Here is a 19,199-nt window from a genome sequence, read left to right as displayed (position 1 = left end):
GTACTGTTGCTTATATACAAGGTATGCATCCATGTATCCATTTCAACATTAATGAAGATGCATTCAAAGGGGAAATTGACATTTGATCCTTTCCTTTCTGCTCCGATATTCAAGTAGGCTCCATGGACCTTCTGTACAGTAAATAATCAAAGTAATGCTGTCATTGCAGACAGTAAAAAATCTGGGTCTATAATAAATCTTGGGGCTCCATAACCCTCTCAATGTCAAGATCCAACCTAGTACAGTAACTGAACATCATGTCATTACTGAGGCATGTTTTTGATATAAGGTGCAAGGTCCTAAACTATGCCATCGCTCAGACCCATCACACTGTGGGGGCATTGAGTTATGGCTCATACCACAGCGATTAAATCCAATTAATGTTGCCAGCCTGCATAGTGATAGAACTAACGTAGGGTCAAATGATGAGAAAGTATGAATTCACTTATAAAAAAGACCAAAAAATTGTAATATCTACGAAAACATGTTATTTCTTCCGGTAAATATGTCCTTTAGTATTTTTTTATTTTACAACTGGTATAAGCAGGATAAACACCTCTGTTCTGTACATTACCTTGGAAAAATGAACTCCGCAGCGGGATGAGACAGAACGTCAGTTAATCTCTACTTACAAAGGCAAAGGTCTCGAGGGCGGATACAGTATCGTCTGAGAGAAGAAACATGTATATAGGTCTGGTGTGTAGGTGGATACTCTAAAGCTGCAGTCATTTAAAACAAGGAAATGTGATGCTGTTGTGCTCATGCCAACACAACAAATCCATTGAGAGTCGAAGAAATGTGCCCTGAGGATTTTCATTCAAATAATCCGTAGCAAACAAGTCCTGCTTTGTAACATTCAAGTGCATTCAGGATGGAGGGGGGGGGGGGGGTGATTCGTCCATGAGCATGGCTTATTATAGACATGGATGAGAGATGGGCATGGTTGGGGTCAATTCAACTCAGTTTAACTGAGTTGGTGAGTTCAGGGTCCAAATTAGGAAATGTAATTCAGGAATTACACTTCTTTGAAGATAAATGGACATTCACAAATTCATGCACACCTGCATCACATTTTTAGATTTGATTGAGTAAATAGAAATTGCCCTCAAGGTTGGTGATTGGACCGAGATAACTGAACACTAGTGTTGGCCTGTGAGAAATGCTACACCTGTACTAGCTGTAACACCACTCCCTTATTTCCCACCTCTTTCCCTAACAGATAACAAGCCATGAACATAGCTGTATGAATGTCCAACAGCAAAGCTGATTATCTGTACAACCATCAACGCTAATCCCTCAACTTCTCTTTTGAAAAGGTCCTTGTGTTTTTGTCTGATAAGATGAGAACTTCAACTCTCTAAGTCAACAAGATGAACCTGATAAGAAGCACTAGACAGATGAAATAGGATGTCCTGTGTGTTAGCATTAGTAATATTTATAGTAAAGGTTGAGTGCTTCACAGATAAACACAGACATATTGAGTGAGTCAGGAAAGTGATACAAGACATACCAATAATTTTGATGATGGCCACACTGAGTCATATGACCAGTAATGCTGTTATATTGAAAGTACATTGAAAAACGAATAGAAATCAACAAGACATTTTCCAGTGCATGACTGGAATTTCAATAGATTTTCTGAAATAAGTGAGCTGAAATAGAGTTCATCCCAAGCTTGCCTCAGGTTCTCAGAGTGTTCTGCGCCACAGGAAATGCAGATGAGCTTTGTGATTTACATAAATTCACTGAAAACCCACACTAACACACACTGTTATATTTACAGTATTGCACTTTTCATGTAGCCTAATTATGGCCAGCTAATAGTCTAACCATCGACCAAGCCACATTATGGACTAAACTAAACATTAAAATTGTCACGCCTGCTCCCGCTCTCCCTCTCTGGGGCTCGAGGGCGCCAGGCTGCCCTTCATTACACACACCTGTCACTATCATTACGCGCAGCAGCGCTCATTGGGCTCACCTGGAGTCCTTCCCTTTGTTGATTGCCCTGTCTGTAACTGTCTGCTCCCTCGTTTGTTCCCTGTGTCTGCATTAATGTCGTTATGTGTTCATGTCCAGACGCTGTCATGTCCTGTTTTTTGTCCATTGTTAATTAGAAGTTCACTCCCTGTACCTGCTTCTCGTCTACCAGCGTTGATCTATTTTGTTACGAAAATACTGGTCAAATTAAGATCCTAAACCTGTAGTATGATTATTACCTGGTAAAGTCGATGATGATGTCAGCTCTCCCACTGCTGACCTCATTGAACTTCAAGGGTGTGACTTCACTCCACACACGCAGAGCCTCCTGCAAGATGTGACGGACCTTCTCATTACTCAACTGCCAGGGGAAGCGCATGATCCTGTGAGACACACACACACACACACACACACACATCAGAAACCACCAGCGCGATCGCCATCTGTGTTCTACCCATAATCCTCTTTTGCGGGGGGCAAAGTGAGTGCCACCCTTCTCTAGTTGCTTCATGGGCCACGGGGTGACCTTGGTCTAGGATAATCTGGTTGTTGTGAGAAAGAAGCCTCTCTAAAGTGGGTGCAAGGCCCAGTCTAATGCCACCCAGCTTGACTGGTGGGTTGGAGCTGTCAAACGTCCCACATCAACAAAAGGATCTGATATAATATGTTGCTGAATGGGTTGTATGGATTAACTGTCTGCACAATGCCAGATCACCATGATGGCATGGTTCAATCATACAGATGTAGAATCTTAATTTGAACCAGTGTGCTACAGAAGGTAAATAATCCTACAGCAACAGGAAATGTGAATTATTATGTGAATTATAAATTATGAACATTTTTGAAGGGGTTGATACATTTTTTGTTAGGGCAAATCAAGTCTGAAATTTTCAAGTGGAAACCACAAGTCAAATACACTACAAGTTGCATTTTCTGCAATGCAGGAAAATTCTCAGCGACAAAAGAGTAATAAACTTAAGTATACAGCAACATGAACAAAGACTATGATAGGTGCTTGCTTGCATACTGACCCAACTAACCAACCAACACTCTTTATGCAGAATCATTAAAAAAATTATACCTATCCTCAAAAAGTTTGACAGCTGCCATCTTGACTTGCTGCATCACCGTCTGTTATGGCTACTGCTTGACATCTGACCACAAGGCGGATGCAAAGGGTGGTGCGGACAGCCCAGTACATCACTGGGGCCGAGCTACATGCCACCCAGAACCTCTATACCAGGCGGTGTCAGTGGAAGCCCGGAAAATTGTCAAAGACCCCAGCCACCCAAGCCATAGACCTGATTCTGCTACCGCACGGTAAGCGGTACCGTAGTGCCAAGTCTGAGACCAAAAGGCTGAACAGCTTCTACCCTCAAGCCATAAGACAGCTGAACAGTTGTGAACAGGACTATTTGCATTGACCTAGTTTTGCACTGACCCTCTTGCACTGACTCTATGTACACTCACTGGACTCTACCCACACACTCACTGGACTCTACCCACACACTCACTGGACTCTACCCACACACTCACTGGACTCTACCCACACACTCACTGGACTCTACCCGCACACTCACTGGACTCTACCCGCACACTCACTGCACTCTACCCGCACACTCACTGCACTCTACCCGCACACTCACTGCACTCTACCCACACACTCACTGCACTCTACCTACACACTCACTGGACTCTACCCACACACTCACTGGACTCTACCCACACACTCACTGGACTCTACCCACACACTCACTGCACTCTACCCACACACTCACTGCACTCTACCCACACACTCACTGGACTCTACCCACACACTCACTGGACTCTACCCACACACTCACTGCACTCTACCCACACACTCACTGCACTCTACCCACACACTCACTGGACTCTACCCACACACTCACTGCACTCTACCCACACACTCACTGCATTCTACCCACACACTCACTGGACTCTACCCACACACTCACTGGACTCTACCCACACACTCACTGGACTCTACCCACACACTCACTGCACTCTACCCACACACTCACTGGACTCTACCCACACACTCACTGGACTCTACCCACACACTCACTGGACTCTACCCACACACTCACTGCACTCTAACCCACACACTCACTGGACTCTACCCACACACTCACTGGACTCTACCCACACACTCACTGGACTCTACCCACACACTCACTGGACTCTACCCACACACTCACTGGACTCTACCCACACACTCACTGGACTCTACCCACACACTCACTGGACTCTACCCACACACTCACGCATACTTAAGAATTTGTTCTTAAATGACTTGCCTAGTTAAATAAAAGTTAAACGAAAAAATAAAATAAATAACTTACACTCCAACACAAACACACATGCTCACACACACACACATGCATATTGACGCCACACACACATTTTTACACTCTTCACATACGTACAATGATGCTACTCTGTTTATTATCTATCCTGATTGCCTTGTCACTTTTACTCCTACCTACATGTACATATTAACTCAACTACCTCGTACCCCTGCACATTGATCGGTACTCCTTCTACATAGCCATACATATAGCCATACATATACATATTAACTCAACTACCTCGTACCCCTGCACATTGACTCGGTACTCCTTCTACATAGCCTCGTTATTATTTTCTATTTTTATTTGCACATTTTCGTACTTTTTAACTCTGCATTGTTGGGAAAGGGCTCGTAAGTAAGCATTTCACGGTAAAGGGTACACCTGTTGTATTTGGATTCATACTTCATTTATTCAAGGCATAGGTAATGTGCAGTACATAGAAACATAACTTTAACTTGTTCACAGTTGTTGTGGATTACCATGCAGCAAGGCTGAATGCTGAGTTGACAGAGGTTGTGTGTGCGTCCGTCCAACCAGTAGGACCTGCATTATTATGACAGGCGTTGACAGACAGAAAGGGCAGCGCTTGTTATTACCAGGCGACACCCCATGGAGGACATTTAAACAACCGTGACATGTTCAGTCTCAATGTCCGTCTCATGTTGCATATTATGGGTTTCTCAGTGGGCGCCAGTACAATCCCCCCCCCCCCCCCCCCCCGCTTTCTGTTGCAATCCGTTACCCCCCTGCCCTGCAGACATTTCCCCTGGTGCCTCCCTGGATACCAGCCATGGCGGCTATCACTTTTATTCTTCATTTTAGATTTCATAATGAATGGGCGGGGGTTGTAGAAATGGATTGCGCCTCATTGTGTGGAGGCTCTACATACATGCCCAGACAGGAGAGGCCAACCTTGTGCTGTTGCTGTATTACCCTACTCTACTTCAACAACCTCCCTAACCCTGCCACGGTGGATGCATGCCGGGGCCCGATTCTAACCACAGCCCCCGACGCCTGCAGCAGACACCCATTAAACCTGTGCCCTGGGAGTTCAGTTCCAGAATGTGGAACAGTCACTGTGTTGCTAATGCTACGGCCCGTTATTATTAGTCATCACAGAGGAGGCAGCAAAACGCTGGCCTGGTAATGATCCCCCTCACCATAGCCACTCTGGGAAAAGAGGAGTGGAACCAGAGCGGGGACAACAGTGCTGATTGCTGGCTCGCAGGCCAAAAGAGGCAGGTCCAGCTCTGTGCTGTTGTGTGTCTCCTGAGGTAAAAATGTGATGAGCCAGCAGAGTACAGTACACACCCCTACAGTACTGTACAATCGTACAATTATTTGTTCCTTTCTTGAAAAGCTGTGTGTGCAGAAATGATTTTGTGTGAGAGGGAGTGCAGGGCACGGGAGGTTCAGTGCCTGTTGACAATCAGCAAAATGACAATGAAGCTATACTTAGGGACACTGAGTAAGTGGCTACCTCAAAGGGATCATGAGTAATGATGACTTATGATGCAATATATTGGTGTTTGTTTGGGGAAGGGTGGTTGATCATACACAGCATTTTTACGCTTGATCAATACATATGGCATTTTTCACATGAAAACATAAGCTCACTTTTCATACAACATAATATAACAATTCTACGCCATTAAAGGAAAAATCCACTCAAAAACTATATTTCTGTATTTTTTTCAATAGTCCACTGATAAAGACATGCTCCGGTACTTTGACAACTAAAAAAAGTATTTTTTAAACATCCTGCTTTGAGCAGAATTACTGCTTTACCTCAATTAGCCACAAAATCCCTAGTTTGAAAGCAATTGTTTTCTTGTAGATGTGCCGCGCCATGTTTCCTACATTTTTACCTCCACATGGGTCAGCACCCTAGCAATTTGAGTTTAAGCCAATGAGCTTCAGCCCCTCACATTTGAGGGACAGCCAGCAAGAGGCCTGCCCAGCGTTATCCAATGAAGTTGTAGGGCGGGCCCAACGGCACAGTGGACACAGCAGAGAGAGAGAGAGAGAGAGAGAGAGAGAGAGAGAGAGAGAGAGAGAGAGAGAGAGAGAGAGAGAGAGAGAGAGAGAGAGAGAGAGAGAGAGAGATGACGTGGCGCACATATCTGCACATATGTGACTTAAGCAATTTTTTGGCTCATGAGTGCTACTTTCAGAACTGCTGGCTAAAAATTATCCAAAAGTACCGGAGCATCTCTTTAATACAGTCCCAAAAATGTTTAGCATGTCAGCAGTCAAGTTTTCAAGAAGCAAAGTGACACTTCCCACAGGCATCATCATGATGTGGCAAGTGACACTTTGCTTCTTGGAAATCCTATATCTTGAAATGTTTTGGGCCTGTATTAACAGTGGACTTATGAAAAAAATACGAGTGACACTTACTGTCGTGCTGAAAAGGAAATAGCTTTCTGTAACAAAGACTCAGTGTTGCTCTTCTGATAACACTCCTCTGGAAGTAACTATTAGCTTGACCTTTCCCCTCTCCAGCCCTGTTCCTACTGAGCTGTATGTGGAGACAACAGGAAGCATGTGGGCTGCTCTGCTGTAACATGCTTGAGTGCTCTGACACTGTCTTGTAAATGGCTGTGTTTTTTCAGGTCGCGACCCCCCGACTCCAAATGACAGAGGGGGTGGGTGGCAAATGTCTGGTGTGGCCCGTCTTTTGACTTTAATGGAAGAGGAGAGGCAGTCCAAACACAGGGAGGAGTGCAGATAACCCCGAGGGCACGAGGTCACCGTGTCAATCAAAAGGTGCTTCAAAGGCAAAGAAATCCCAAAGTAAATTGAAGTAGTGCCTCCTAGTTTTCTGCCATGTCTGGTTTGAAATTCTATCAAAAACATGAACTCAGCCAAACACTGAATACACATCTACATAGACTGGGCAGCCTATCCTTTACAACAAAGTCAATTATCATTCACTGAACTGTGTCTCTTTAGAAGTTTTGGCTTCAGTGTAAAGGCTCCTCTCTCCTCTCAGTAGCTGTAACCTGGGTGGCCTAACCCAAATGATTCTTGATTTTGAGCATATAAAATAAGCTGAGGTGCTGGGTTGGGGACCAGCGTGATACATATGATGTACACATTACCCGCCTTTCATTCAGAACAATGTAGAGGCCTTTGCCAGCCAGTAGCAACCTTTGCCAGCCAGTGGCGGCCTTTGCCAGCCAGTGGCGGCCTTTGCCAGCCAGTGGCGGCCTTTGCCAGCCAGTGGCGGCCTTTGCCAGCCAGTGGCGGCCTTTGCCAGCCAGTGTACTGTATAAGTAAACCAGTCTTCCTGTGACAGGGGTTGCATTTGTGTCTCTGTCCTTGCTGGCTAAACTACAGATATCAGTGATAACCTCTTGAATTTGCACGCCATGTATAAAAATTCCAGAGCAAACTCAGGAAAAGCAGATCCCAGTGAAAAAGCAATGCATGGATATGTCTAGAGCAGGTATTCCCAAACTGGGGTACGCGCACCCCGTCGGGGGTACACCAAATAAAAATGTGATTTACATAAAAAAATACTAATAAAAAAATATATAGTCCTGTACCCCTTCAAACATTCAACCTCCAGCTGCGTACCCCTCTCTAGCACCAGGGTCAGCACACTCTCAAATGTTGTTTTTGCCATCATTGTAAGCCTGCCACACACACACTATGCGATACATTTATTAAACATAAGAATGAGTGTGAGTTTTTGTCACAACCCCGCTCATGGGAAGTGACGAAGAGCTCTTATAGGACCAGGGCAGAAAATATAATAATAATCCATCATTTTGCTCTTTATTTAGCCATCTTACATATAAAACCTTATTTGTTCATCAACAATTGTGAATAACTCACCACAGGTTAATGAGAAGGGTGTGCTTGAAAGGATGCAGATAACTCTGCAATGTTGGGTTGTATTGGAGAGAGTCTTAGTCAAATCATTTTCCACACAGTCTGTGCCTGTATTTAGTTTTCATGCTAGTGAGGGCTGAGAATCCACTCTCACATAGGTACGTGGTTGCAAAAGGCATCAGTGTCTTAACAGTGTGATTTGCCAAGGCAAGAAAATCTGAGCGCAGCCCTATCCAGAAATCTGGCAGTGGCTTCTAATTAAATAACATTTTCACAGAACCGCTTGTTGCAATTTTGATGAGGCTCTCTTATTCAGATATCGGTAAGTGGACTGGAGGCAGGGCATGAAAGGGATAACGAATCCAGTTGTTTGTGTCGTCCGTTTCAGAAAATACCTGCGTAATTGCCCAGCTCACTCAGGTGCTTCGCTATATCACATTTGACATTGTCCGTAAGCTTGATATCATTTGCACACAAAACAATCATACAATGATGGAAAGACCTGTGTGTTGTCCTTGTTAATGCAGACAGAAAAGAGCTCCAACTTCTTAATCATAGCCTCAATTTTGTCCTGCACATTGAATATAGTTGCGGAGAGTCCCTGTAATCCTAGATTCAGATAATTCAGGTGAGAAAAAACATCACCCAGATAGGCCAGGCGTGTGAGAAACTCGTCATCATGCAAGCGGTCAGACAAGTGAAAATTATGGTCAGTAAAGAAAACTTCAAGCTTGTCTCTCAATTTAAAAAAACATATCAATACTTTGCCCCTTGATAACCAGCGCACTTCTGTATGTTATAAAAGCGTTACACGGTCGCTGCCCATATCATTGTATAATGCAGAAAATACACGAGAGTTTAGGAGCCTTGCTTTAACAAAGTTAACCATTTTCACTGTAGTGTCCAAAACGTCTTTCAAGCTGTCATGCATTCCCATGGCAGCAAGAGCCTCTCGGTGGATGCTGCAGTGTACCCAAGTGGCGTCGGGAGCAACTGCTTGCACGCGCGTTACCACTCCATGATGTCTCCCTGTCATGGCTTTTCCACCATCAGTACAGATACCAACATATCTTGACCACCAAAGTCCATTTGATGTCACAAAGCTGTCCAGTACTTTAAAAATATCCTCTCATGTTGCCCTGGTTTCCAGTAGTTTGCAGAAGAGGATGTCTTCCTCAATTGACCCCCCATAAACATAACGGACATATACCAGGATCTGTGTCAGGTCCGCCACGTCTGTTGACTCATCCAGCTGTAACGCATAGAATTCACTGGCTTGTATGCAAAGCAGTAATTGTTTCAAAACATCTTCTGCCATGTCACTGATGCGCCGTGAAACAGTGTTGTTTGATGAAGTCATTGTCTGTATAGTTTTTTGGGCCTTTTCCCCAAACATTGTCCCAGCCATATCCGCGGCAGCAGGAAGTATTAAGTCCTCCACAATAGTATGGGGCTTGCCTGTCCTAGCCACTCGGTAGCTCACCATAAGACGCTTCTAGCCCCTTCTTATTAATGGTATCTGTTGCTTTTATACATGTCTTACTACTCGAAAGTCGTCTTTATTCTCGGTCAAAAAACTCCTGTGGCTTATTTCTCAAATTGTCATGTTTCGCTTCTAAATGTCTGCGCAAGAGTGAAAGTTTCCTGCGAGAGAGTAACAGTTAATGTGATTGGATGTTAATTATTTGACTAGGCTACCTGTGTTTGACATTGTGTTGTTATTTAACTGAACACTAGATGGTTAATTTAATTTTTGGCAGTGAAATGAGGCTACTCAGGCGGGAAAAAAACTTCACCCAAATGTATAGCCCCGTTGGAAAATATAAATGTCCTGTTTGAAAATGTGAAGATATTTTTTTTATTTTTTTTCTTCTAAAATACTATTATTATTATTATTATTATTATTATTATTATTATTTATTTTTTATGTGAATCACATTTTTATTTGGCGTACCCCTGGGGGTACGCATACCCCAGTTTGGGAATACTTGGTTTAGATCGACCAAAGAACAATAACCTTACTTGTAGGTGAGGTCAGTCTTGTCCCAGCGCCCCCCAAAGACAACGAAGCGCTTCCGCCGCTGCTTTCCTCCAAATGTGCCCCCCTTCTGCATGTGGTAGTCCGAGATGCCACTTTGCTTCTGAGTAGGATAGTCTGGAACACCACAGCGAGGCCGATTCCAGACCGACTCTGTGCCATTCCATGGCAACACAGTCTCTGGATAGACACCTCCCGACAGGTGCAATGGTTCCTTCAGAGTGTCCTGAGTTTGATCAAATCTTGTCGTCTTCTTCAGGCCATATGGGTGAGTCTTCTGAGGCCATCCCTGTGAAAAGAGGTATGTGCAACTAAGTACCATTCAAAGAATGTAAATTAAGCTATTGTTTTGACAAAATCACATACATCTAGGCTACCAACAAAATTACATTCAACTAAATCAAATGGAAAATAGAATTCATGTTTTTAGATAGCTGCATGGCGAGACATTGTCATCACAGTAAATGGCAGCATGGTACATTACTTTAACGTTCTAATAGAGAACCTCAGAAGGAGCTGGGCTTCCGGGACCCAGATAAATCTCCAAGCCATTATTAGTCAATTTCCTCCAGAGAATTTAGAGGGAATTGGTCTGTCAATTGAATGGGTGGAGAGATGATAGGGTGGAGGACAGGGAGGGGTCAGAGGAAGGGGGGACGGCTGAACCCTCTCACCACTTTATCCTTGCTCTATCTTTGGCTTCGCTTTATTACAGTTTACTGGTTTCCTAAAAAGCAGCTGTGAAGGCTTGGAAACTTTTCCTTCTCTGGCTTTTTTCTATGGGGGGAGGGGATGACAGTTGTAGAGGTGAAATAGGGTGAATTGTAGTTTCTTTCTTGTTTTAACGGTCTTAAAAATGCTTCCGCGTCCGACAGCCTAAGGGTACCTTTTAAAAGCTGTAATTTGTGAACAAGCTATTTTTAAATGGCCATTAAAAGTCTAACATGAGAGGCTTTGATGCAGTGGTGCATTTTCACAAAGGCTTGAAAGACTTGGATGTTGTGATCAGGGACTAGTACACACTACCTTCTTTGCTAAAACTCATCATTCCAAACCTTGCAGATGGACATTAAGAGAGGAATCCCATTTATGTCTATCAGTTGTACGATCTAACATAATAAGTAACCAGGTACACTTCTGCTTTTTTCAGCCTTTGAATGAGGAAGCCTTCCCACATATCTCTCTTCAAGTTCAATCAAATGTTATGATATTGTGGCTGTGCCAGCTAGTGACCACTCTGCAGAGCTGCCTCCAGAACAAGATTCATGATGAAAAAATGCTAACTACGGTGAGAACAACCACTCACCAGCAGAGCCAAAATAGCATCTTTGTGAGACTTGGCCAAATCTAATGAGAAGAAAACAGCCCTCCAGCATGTTGTCAGCTATTCAGTATAGAGGTCGACCGATTATGTTTTTTCAACGCTGATACCAATACCGATTATTGGAGGGCCCCCAAAAAAAGCTGATATCGATTAATCGGCCGATTTCTTTTCTTTATTTGTAATAATGACAATTACAACAATACTGACTGAACACTTATTTTAACTTAATATAATACATCAATAAAATCAATAAATAATGAAACATGTTCAATTAGGTTTAAATAATGCAAAAACAAAGTGTTGGAGAAGAAAGTAATAGTGCCATGTAAGAAAGCTAACGTTTAAGTTCCTTGCTCAGAACATGAGAACATATGAAAGCTGGTGGTTCCTTTTAACATGAGTCTTCATTATTCCCAGGTAAGAAGTTTTAGGTTGTAGTTATTATAGGACTATTTCTCTCTATACGATTTGTATTTCATATACCTTTGACTATTGGATGTTCTTATAGGCACTTTAGTATTGCCAGTGTAACAGTATAGCTTCCGTCCCTCTCCTCGCTCCTACCTGGGCTCAAACCAGGAACACATCGACAACAGCCACCCTCGAAGCAGCGTTACCCATGCAGAGCAAGGGGAACAACTACTCCAAGTCTCAGAGCGAGTGACGCTTGAAACGCTATTAGCGCGCACCCGCTAACTAGCTAGCCATTTCACATCGGTTACACCAGCCTAATCTCGGGGGTTGATAGACTTGAAGTCATAAACAGCGCAATGCATTGCTAAGAGCTGCTGGCAAAACACACGAAAGTGCTGTTTGAATGAATGCTTACGAGCCTGCTGGTGACTACCATCGCTCAGTCAGACTGCTCTATCAAATCATAGACTTAATTATAATATAATAAACACACAGAAATGCGAGCCTTAGGTCATTAATATGGTCGAATCCGGAAACTATCATCTCGAAAACAAAACGTTTTTTTCTTTCAGTGAAATACGGAACCGGTCCGTATTTTATCTAACGGGTGGCATCCCTAAGTCTAAATATTCCTGTTACATTGCACAACCTTCAATGGTATGTCATAATTACGTACAATTCTGGCAAATTAGTTCGCAACGAGCCAGGCAATGAACGCAAGAGCAGTGACACAATTTCATGTTAGCAGGCAATAGTAACTAAATATGCAGGTTAAAAAATATATAGTTGTGTATTGATTTTAAAAAAAGGCATTGATGTTTATGGTTAGGTACATTGGTGCAACGACAGTGTTTTTTTTGTTGCAAATGCGCTTGTTAAATCATCACCCGTTTGTCGAAGTAGGCTGTGATTCAATGAGAAATTAACAGGCACCGCATCGATTAAATGCAACACAGGATACGTTAGATAAACTAGTAATATCATCAACCATGTGTAGTGAACTAGTGATTATGTTAAGATTGATAGTTTTTTATAAGATAAGTTTAATGCTAGCTAGCAACTTACCTTGGCTTCCTGCTGCCCTCGCGTAACAGGTAGTCAGCCTGCCATGCAGGCTCCTCGTGGAGTGCAATGTAAGGCAGGTGGTTAGAGCATTGTACTAGTAACCAGAAGGTTGCAAAAACAAATCCCCGAATCCCCCCTGAACAAGGCAGTTAACCCCCGTTCCTAGGCCGTCATTGAAAATAAGAATGTGTTCTTAATCTGACTTGCCTAGTTAAATAAAAGTGAAGAAAAAAAAAAAATGCAAATTGGTGGCCAAAAATAGCAATTACCGATTGTTATGAAAACTTGAAATCGGCCCTAATTAATCGGCCATTCCGATTAATCGGTCGACCTCTAATTCAGTGTGCTCATAACAACCACACGCAGATGAATTAATTACTCATAACTCAGGACCATCAAGAGCTTGAAATATTTTTGGTCCAATGGGAGTTACAAGTTCCATGCTTATTAGAAACAGGTGACATTGGACCAGATGTCATCCTTATGTGAGGGAGTGATGCATGGGTTTGATTTTCTTAGTTGGGTGTGAGTTTCAAAGAAAGGCCCAATATGTCATTGTTCAGATTTGCAGACAATAGGCTACATTTACAGGCCTCAACTGACTAAGACACTAGAGAACACATAGTACTTGTGCAAGAGAGAAAGCCAAACTCTAGGTCTGCCCCATAAAAACTGAGGACTGCCCCATTCTATGTGAAGCATTGTATGCCGCTGGCAGATTTACACCAGATGTATTTATCACCTGATAGCAATGTTTTGGTCTGTGATAGCCTGAGATATGATAACTTTTTGGAGACATCACCCAACTATAGCCTATTGACTTCTATCCTTACTTTACTTTCCTTCACTTAACATTAAGAATACCACATTTGTAGCCAAGTCCCAACTTTGAACCGCAGCCTAGAAGGTTTTTACTGTGACCAAACAATAGGTCCCAACCCTCCATTTGGAAAACACTGCCTTAGTTTATTCTCAACCTAAAATGGAAAATATTTCACATATTCAGGGAGATATACTTTTACACAAACATTTTAGTTTTGAATGAAGGTATTTTTGTGATTTTATACAAAACCCAATTAATTGATTTGTAGCCTGTGGTAACTTTTTGTTCTAGTAGGATGGTGGTCACTGATCTGTTCTTGCATCATCATGTCTAGACTCAACACTTGACATAACCCTAAATGGCTCCACATTTTTCCCCATTCATGATTTGTATGCACATGTATTTCTTACATGAATTGAGTTCAGATGGAATAAAGCCCAACCCTGGGAAACACCACATCATACTGCACACAGATTGGTTGATGAAATCAGCTGAACTGGAATCAACAGTAGTCCAATAGAACTGACTAAGTGACTGGTTTTAGTCAAGCATGTGGTGGTGGATGTTGGGTTGCATTTCAACAACGGGCTTAAAGATCCAATGAGGTCGAACAACACAGTACCGCAGTCTGTCAGATGGAAACTGGGGAAAAACCCAGGAAAAGAGAGCTGACATGTCCCTACAGGACAGTTCTGGATAGCTGTGTCTTGCTCACCTTGGCAAACCACAGCTAACGGTGAAACACGACAACAAAATGTGCCCGCCTACAGACCATGGCTCTGTGGGGTAATCTCCCTGGTGGCGTCTGTTGCTATAAAAGGGGCTTTTGTCTATGTCATTCATTCACTAAAAACCGCCACCTTACCCACCCCCAATCCCTACCTCATACCCTGAACACACAGCTGGAGTGAGGGAAGCAGGTGTTAGAAAATTCCCTCTCATCCTGATCATAGACAACATCTGGATGTCTGTCTGGTGTACAACAAAGGAGTTTGTCATGAAAGTGACTTATGATGCTGTTACCATGCCAATCTGAAAACAATTGGTCTTCAATTGAAACTAGAGCCCGACCGATAGTTTTATGGGGTCCGATACATATTATGATTTTATGGGGGACAAAACTTACCGATACCGATATATCTGCCGATATACCGTTAAACAACAACAAAAAACAAAAAACGTTATGTTGATTTCTTACATTGTGACAATAATGACATATCATGAGAATGGTTGCAAGTGTTCAGATCAGCATGAGATTCTTTTTTTCATCGCATTTATTGAATATCAGCTATCGCTGGAATTATCGGACGATATATCGGTCGGGCTCCAATTGAAATTTAAAGATTGCTTTACTGTAGATTAGAACCAAGGGGTGAAAGTAAGGCGGTACGGTCTGGTACGGCGTCCTGGCAAAATAAATCGTGGGGGTACGCCGTACCAGTCAGAGGCATGAAAAATTTGCAAATGGACTTGAAAACGGCTGTTATAGCCTACGATCCAAAATGTGACGTGGTTTCGAGAAAAACAGACATTTTGCCAAGGCAGCGATGAGTGGCCGACACTGAGACCCGCGAGGACAGCAGTGGACGCATAAATGCTAACCTAATGACAATCGGCAAATGTTATGACACTTTGTGGTGTTTTGAATAACAGATGTCTCTTTCCATTCACCACTGTTTGGAGGCTGGTAATATGTTGTGAGTGGATGAACGTGTGCAGGTAGCCTAGTAAAGGAGCCCTTTGACGTGAATGTTTGATAATCAGATGAAAACATCATGACTGGTTGTGTTTATGGCACAATACATTTTAAAAGTGAAATGACAAATCTTTACGACTAGGCCCACAGAGTTGCTGTCAAAGAAGAAATAAGAAAAAAAAAACACGTGGTCAAAGGAATTGTCCGTAGAGCTCCGAGACAGGATCGTGGAGAGGCACAGATCTGGGGAAGGGTACCAAAAAAATGTCTGCAGCATTGAAGGTCCCCAAGAACACCGTGGCCTCCATCATTCTTAAATGGAATACGTTTGGAACCACCAAGACTCTTCCCAGAGCAAAACTGAGCAATCAGGGGAGAAGGGTCTTGGTCAGGGAGGTGACCAAGAACCCGATGGTCACTCTGACAGAGCTCTAGAGTTCCTCTCTAGAGATGGGAAAACTTTTCAGAAGGACAACCATCTATGCAGCACTCCACCAATCAGGCCTTTATGGTAGAGTGGCCAGAAGGAAGCCACTCCTCAATAAAAGGCACGTGACAGCCCGCTTTGAGTTTGCCAAAAGGCACCTAAAGACTCTCAGACCATGAGAAACAAGATCCTCTGTTCAGATGAAACCAATATTCAACTCTGTGGCCTGAATGCTAAGCGGCACGTTTCAAGTAAACCTGGCACCATCCCTACGGTGAAACATGGTGGTGGCATCACGCTGTGGGGGTGTTTTTCAGCAGCATGGACTGGGAGACAAGTCAGGATCAAGGGAAAGATGAACGGAGCAAAGAGAGTTCCTTGATGAATACCTGTCTCCAGAGCGCTTAGGACCTCAGACTTGGGCGTAGGTTCACCTTACAACAGGACAACGACCCTAAGCACACAGCCAAGACATTTCAGGAGTGGCTTCATGACAAGTCTCTGAATGTCATTGAGTGGCCCAGCCAGAGCCCGGACTTGAACCCGATCAAACATATTTCTGGAGAGACATGAAAATTGCTGTGCAACAACGCTCCCCATCCAACCTGACAGAGCTTGAGAGGATCTGCAGAGAAGAATGGGAGAAACTCTCCAAATACCGGTGTGACAAGCTTATAGCGTCATACCCAAGAACACTCGAGACTGTAATCGCTGCCAAAGATGCTTCAACAAAGTACTGAGTAAATGGTCTGAATACTTATGTAAATGTAATATTTTAGTTTTTAAATAAATTTGCTAACATTTTGAAAAACCTGTTTTTGCTTTGTCATTATGTAGTATTGTGTGTAGATTGATGAAGGAACATTTTTATAAATTTTAGAATAAGGCTGTAACGTAACAAAATGTGGAAAAAGTCAAGGTGTCTGAATACTTTCTGAATGCACTGTATGAGCACTATCCCCACTAACTCAGACACCCTTTGGTAGATAACAAGTAGGCCAAAAAGATAAAGAATGTGCACGCTGGAGGAAATCCATCGAGGATAAATATTTATACACAACGAGCCCCAGAGAGCTGCATTCTGCACGCCTTGAGAGGTTGTACACACAAAATAAGTGATTACACTGAGTGAAGAAATGGTTTAGCAGGAAGAGGATGAGGATTTAATATGATGGGAAATGAGAGAAAGAATGAGGCATTGACAATGGTGTATCTAAGTTGCTTTGTTAGCGAAGAATGAATTGGTTGCAACACCAAAGACCACTGCTTAGGAAAAGTATGTTGATGGCAGGTCTCGCTTGGGGTGAAGAGATTCCTCAAATCGTCAAATCAATGTTTCCCAGTTAGACATTGGGTTCTGGCTCACTAGTCTGTGTGTCTCAAAGGAAACAATGAAAGAATTCAAAACGAAAAGGTTTCAAAACTAATTCTGTAGTGTAGATTCATCTCATGAGTGAACGTTCCAACAACTTTAGGGAATATTTTAAGAGCTTTCTGGTGAACTCACAGTTCTGTCTATGTTGCCACACTACGTCAGACTACTCCAACAGACCCATTTTGGAACCTTGACTTAATTACTTATCCTGCTTCCAATGACTTGAATTGTAAAATACATGTAAGTATCTCACGAAGTCTCTCAAGCTTTACGGTTCAGTCTCTGAAAAATGATGGGATGCGAATGTAGACTTGCCAAGTTCCAGTATAGCACCTCCTGAGCTTAAATTACAGTATCTACACAAGCATCTACATGTTCAGATACCACTAGATAATTCTCAGTAGCATTTATTTCAAAGCGGAGCTGCCAGCGTTGCTTTCAACCATACTTCTTTCTCAATTGACAGGTTTTTAAGGAGCGTCGGCATGCTCCCCATTAGTCATATGTCTGTGACTGCCCTCTAACCGTTAATCTATGCTTTGCCATGGTAACCTTTGTCTGTTTATCATTCAGTCAAAATCAGCAAAGTTATTTGAAAAGAAAGTACCCACTCTGTTTGTAGACTATAACATACACTTCATGACCAAAGGTTTGTGGACACCTGTTTGTCGAAAATCATGGGCATTAATATGGAGTTGGTCCCCCCTTTGCTGCTATAACAGCCTCCACTCTTCTGGGAAGGCTTTCCACTAGATGCTGGAACATTGCTGCGGTGACTAGCTTCCATTCAGCCACAAGAGCATTAGTGAGGTCGGGCCCCGATGTTGGGCAATTAGGCCTGGCTCGCAGTCGGCGTTCCAATTCATCCCAAAGGTGTTCAATGGGGTTGAGGTCAGGGCTCTGTACAGGCCAGTCATGTTCTTTTACACTGATCTCAACAAACCATTTCTGTATGCTGAAACAGGATAGGGCCTTTCCCAAACTTTTGCCACAAAGTTGGAAGCACAGAATCATCTAGAATTGAATTGTATGCTGTAGTGTTAAGATTTACCTTCACTGGAACTAAGAGGCCTAGCCCAACCATGAAAAACAGCCCCAGGCCATTATTCCTCCTCCACCAAATTTTACAGTTGGCACTATGCATTCGAGCAGGTAGCTTTCTCCTGGCATCCACCAAACCCAGATTTGTCCGTCGGACTGCCAGATGGTGAAGCATAATTCATCACTCCAGAGAACCCGTTTCCACTGCTCCAGAGTCCAAGGGTGGCGAGCTTTACACCACTCCAGCCGACGCTTGGCAATGCGCATGGTGATCTTAGGCTTGTGTGCGGCTGCTCGGCCATGGAAACACATTTCATGTAGCTCCCAACAAACAATTCTGGTGCTAGGGCCTCCCGAGTGGCACAGTGTTCTAAGGCATTGCATCACAGTGCTTGAGGTTTCACTACAGACCTGGGTTTGATCCCAGGCTGTGTCACAACCAGCTGTGACCGGGAGTCCCGTAGGTCGGTGCACAAATGGCCCAGTGTCATCCGGGGGGGCTTTACTTGGCTCATTGCGCTCTGGCGGGCCAGGTGCCTGCAGGCTGACTTTGGTCATCAGTTGAACAGTGTTTCCTCCAGCAAATTGGTGTGGGTGGGCATAAAGAACCGGGTCATGTTTTGGAGGACGCATGGCTCAACCTTCATCTCTCCTGAGCCCATTGGGGAGTTGCAGCGATGATACAAGATCAAAAAGGGGGTAAAATATTAAAATATATTCAGTTCCAGTCAAAAGTTTGGACACACCTACTCATTCAATGTTTTTTCTTTATCTTCACAATTTTCTACATTGTAGAATAATAGT

The 19,199-nt window shown here is 43.3% G+C and overlaps 1 protein-coding gene across 1 annotated transcript in view; it reads right to left on the bottom strand.

Annotated features, from left to right (window-relative positions):
* The window catches only part of mmp11b (matrix metallopeptidase 11b), a 35,407-nt gene that overhangs the window by 9,548 nt on the left and 6,660 nt on the right, over nt 1-19,199 (bottom strand). The window contains exons 2-3 of the mRNA XM_014142878.3: nt 10,215-10,519; nt 2,220-2,363 (exon numbers count right to left, since the gene is read on the bottom strand). Of these exons, the coding sequence (XP_013998353.1) occupies nt 2,220-2,363; nt 10,215-10,519 (449 nt within the window). The remainder of the gene's footprint in view (nt 1-2,219; nt 2,364-10,214; nt 10,520-19,199) is intronic.

The sequence above is a fragment of the Salmo salar genome, chromosome 01 (genome assembly GCF_965601325.2).
Source record: "Salmo salar chromosome 01, fSalSal1, whole genome shotgun sequence".
Classification (NCBI taxonomy): Eukaryota; Metazoa; Chordata; class Actinopteri; order Salmoniformes; family Salmonidae; genus Salmo; species Salmo salar.
Note: the sequence above shows the minus strand (reverse complement) of the source record. Positions and strands in the feature narration are given on the sequence as shown.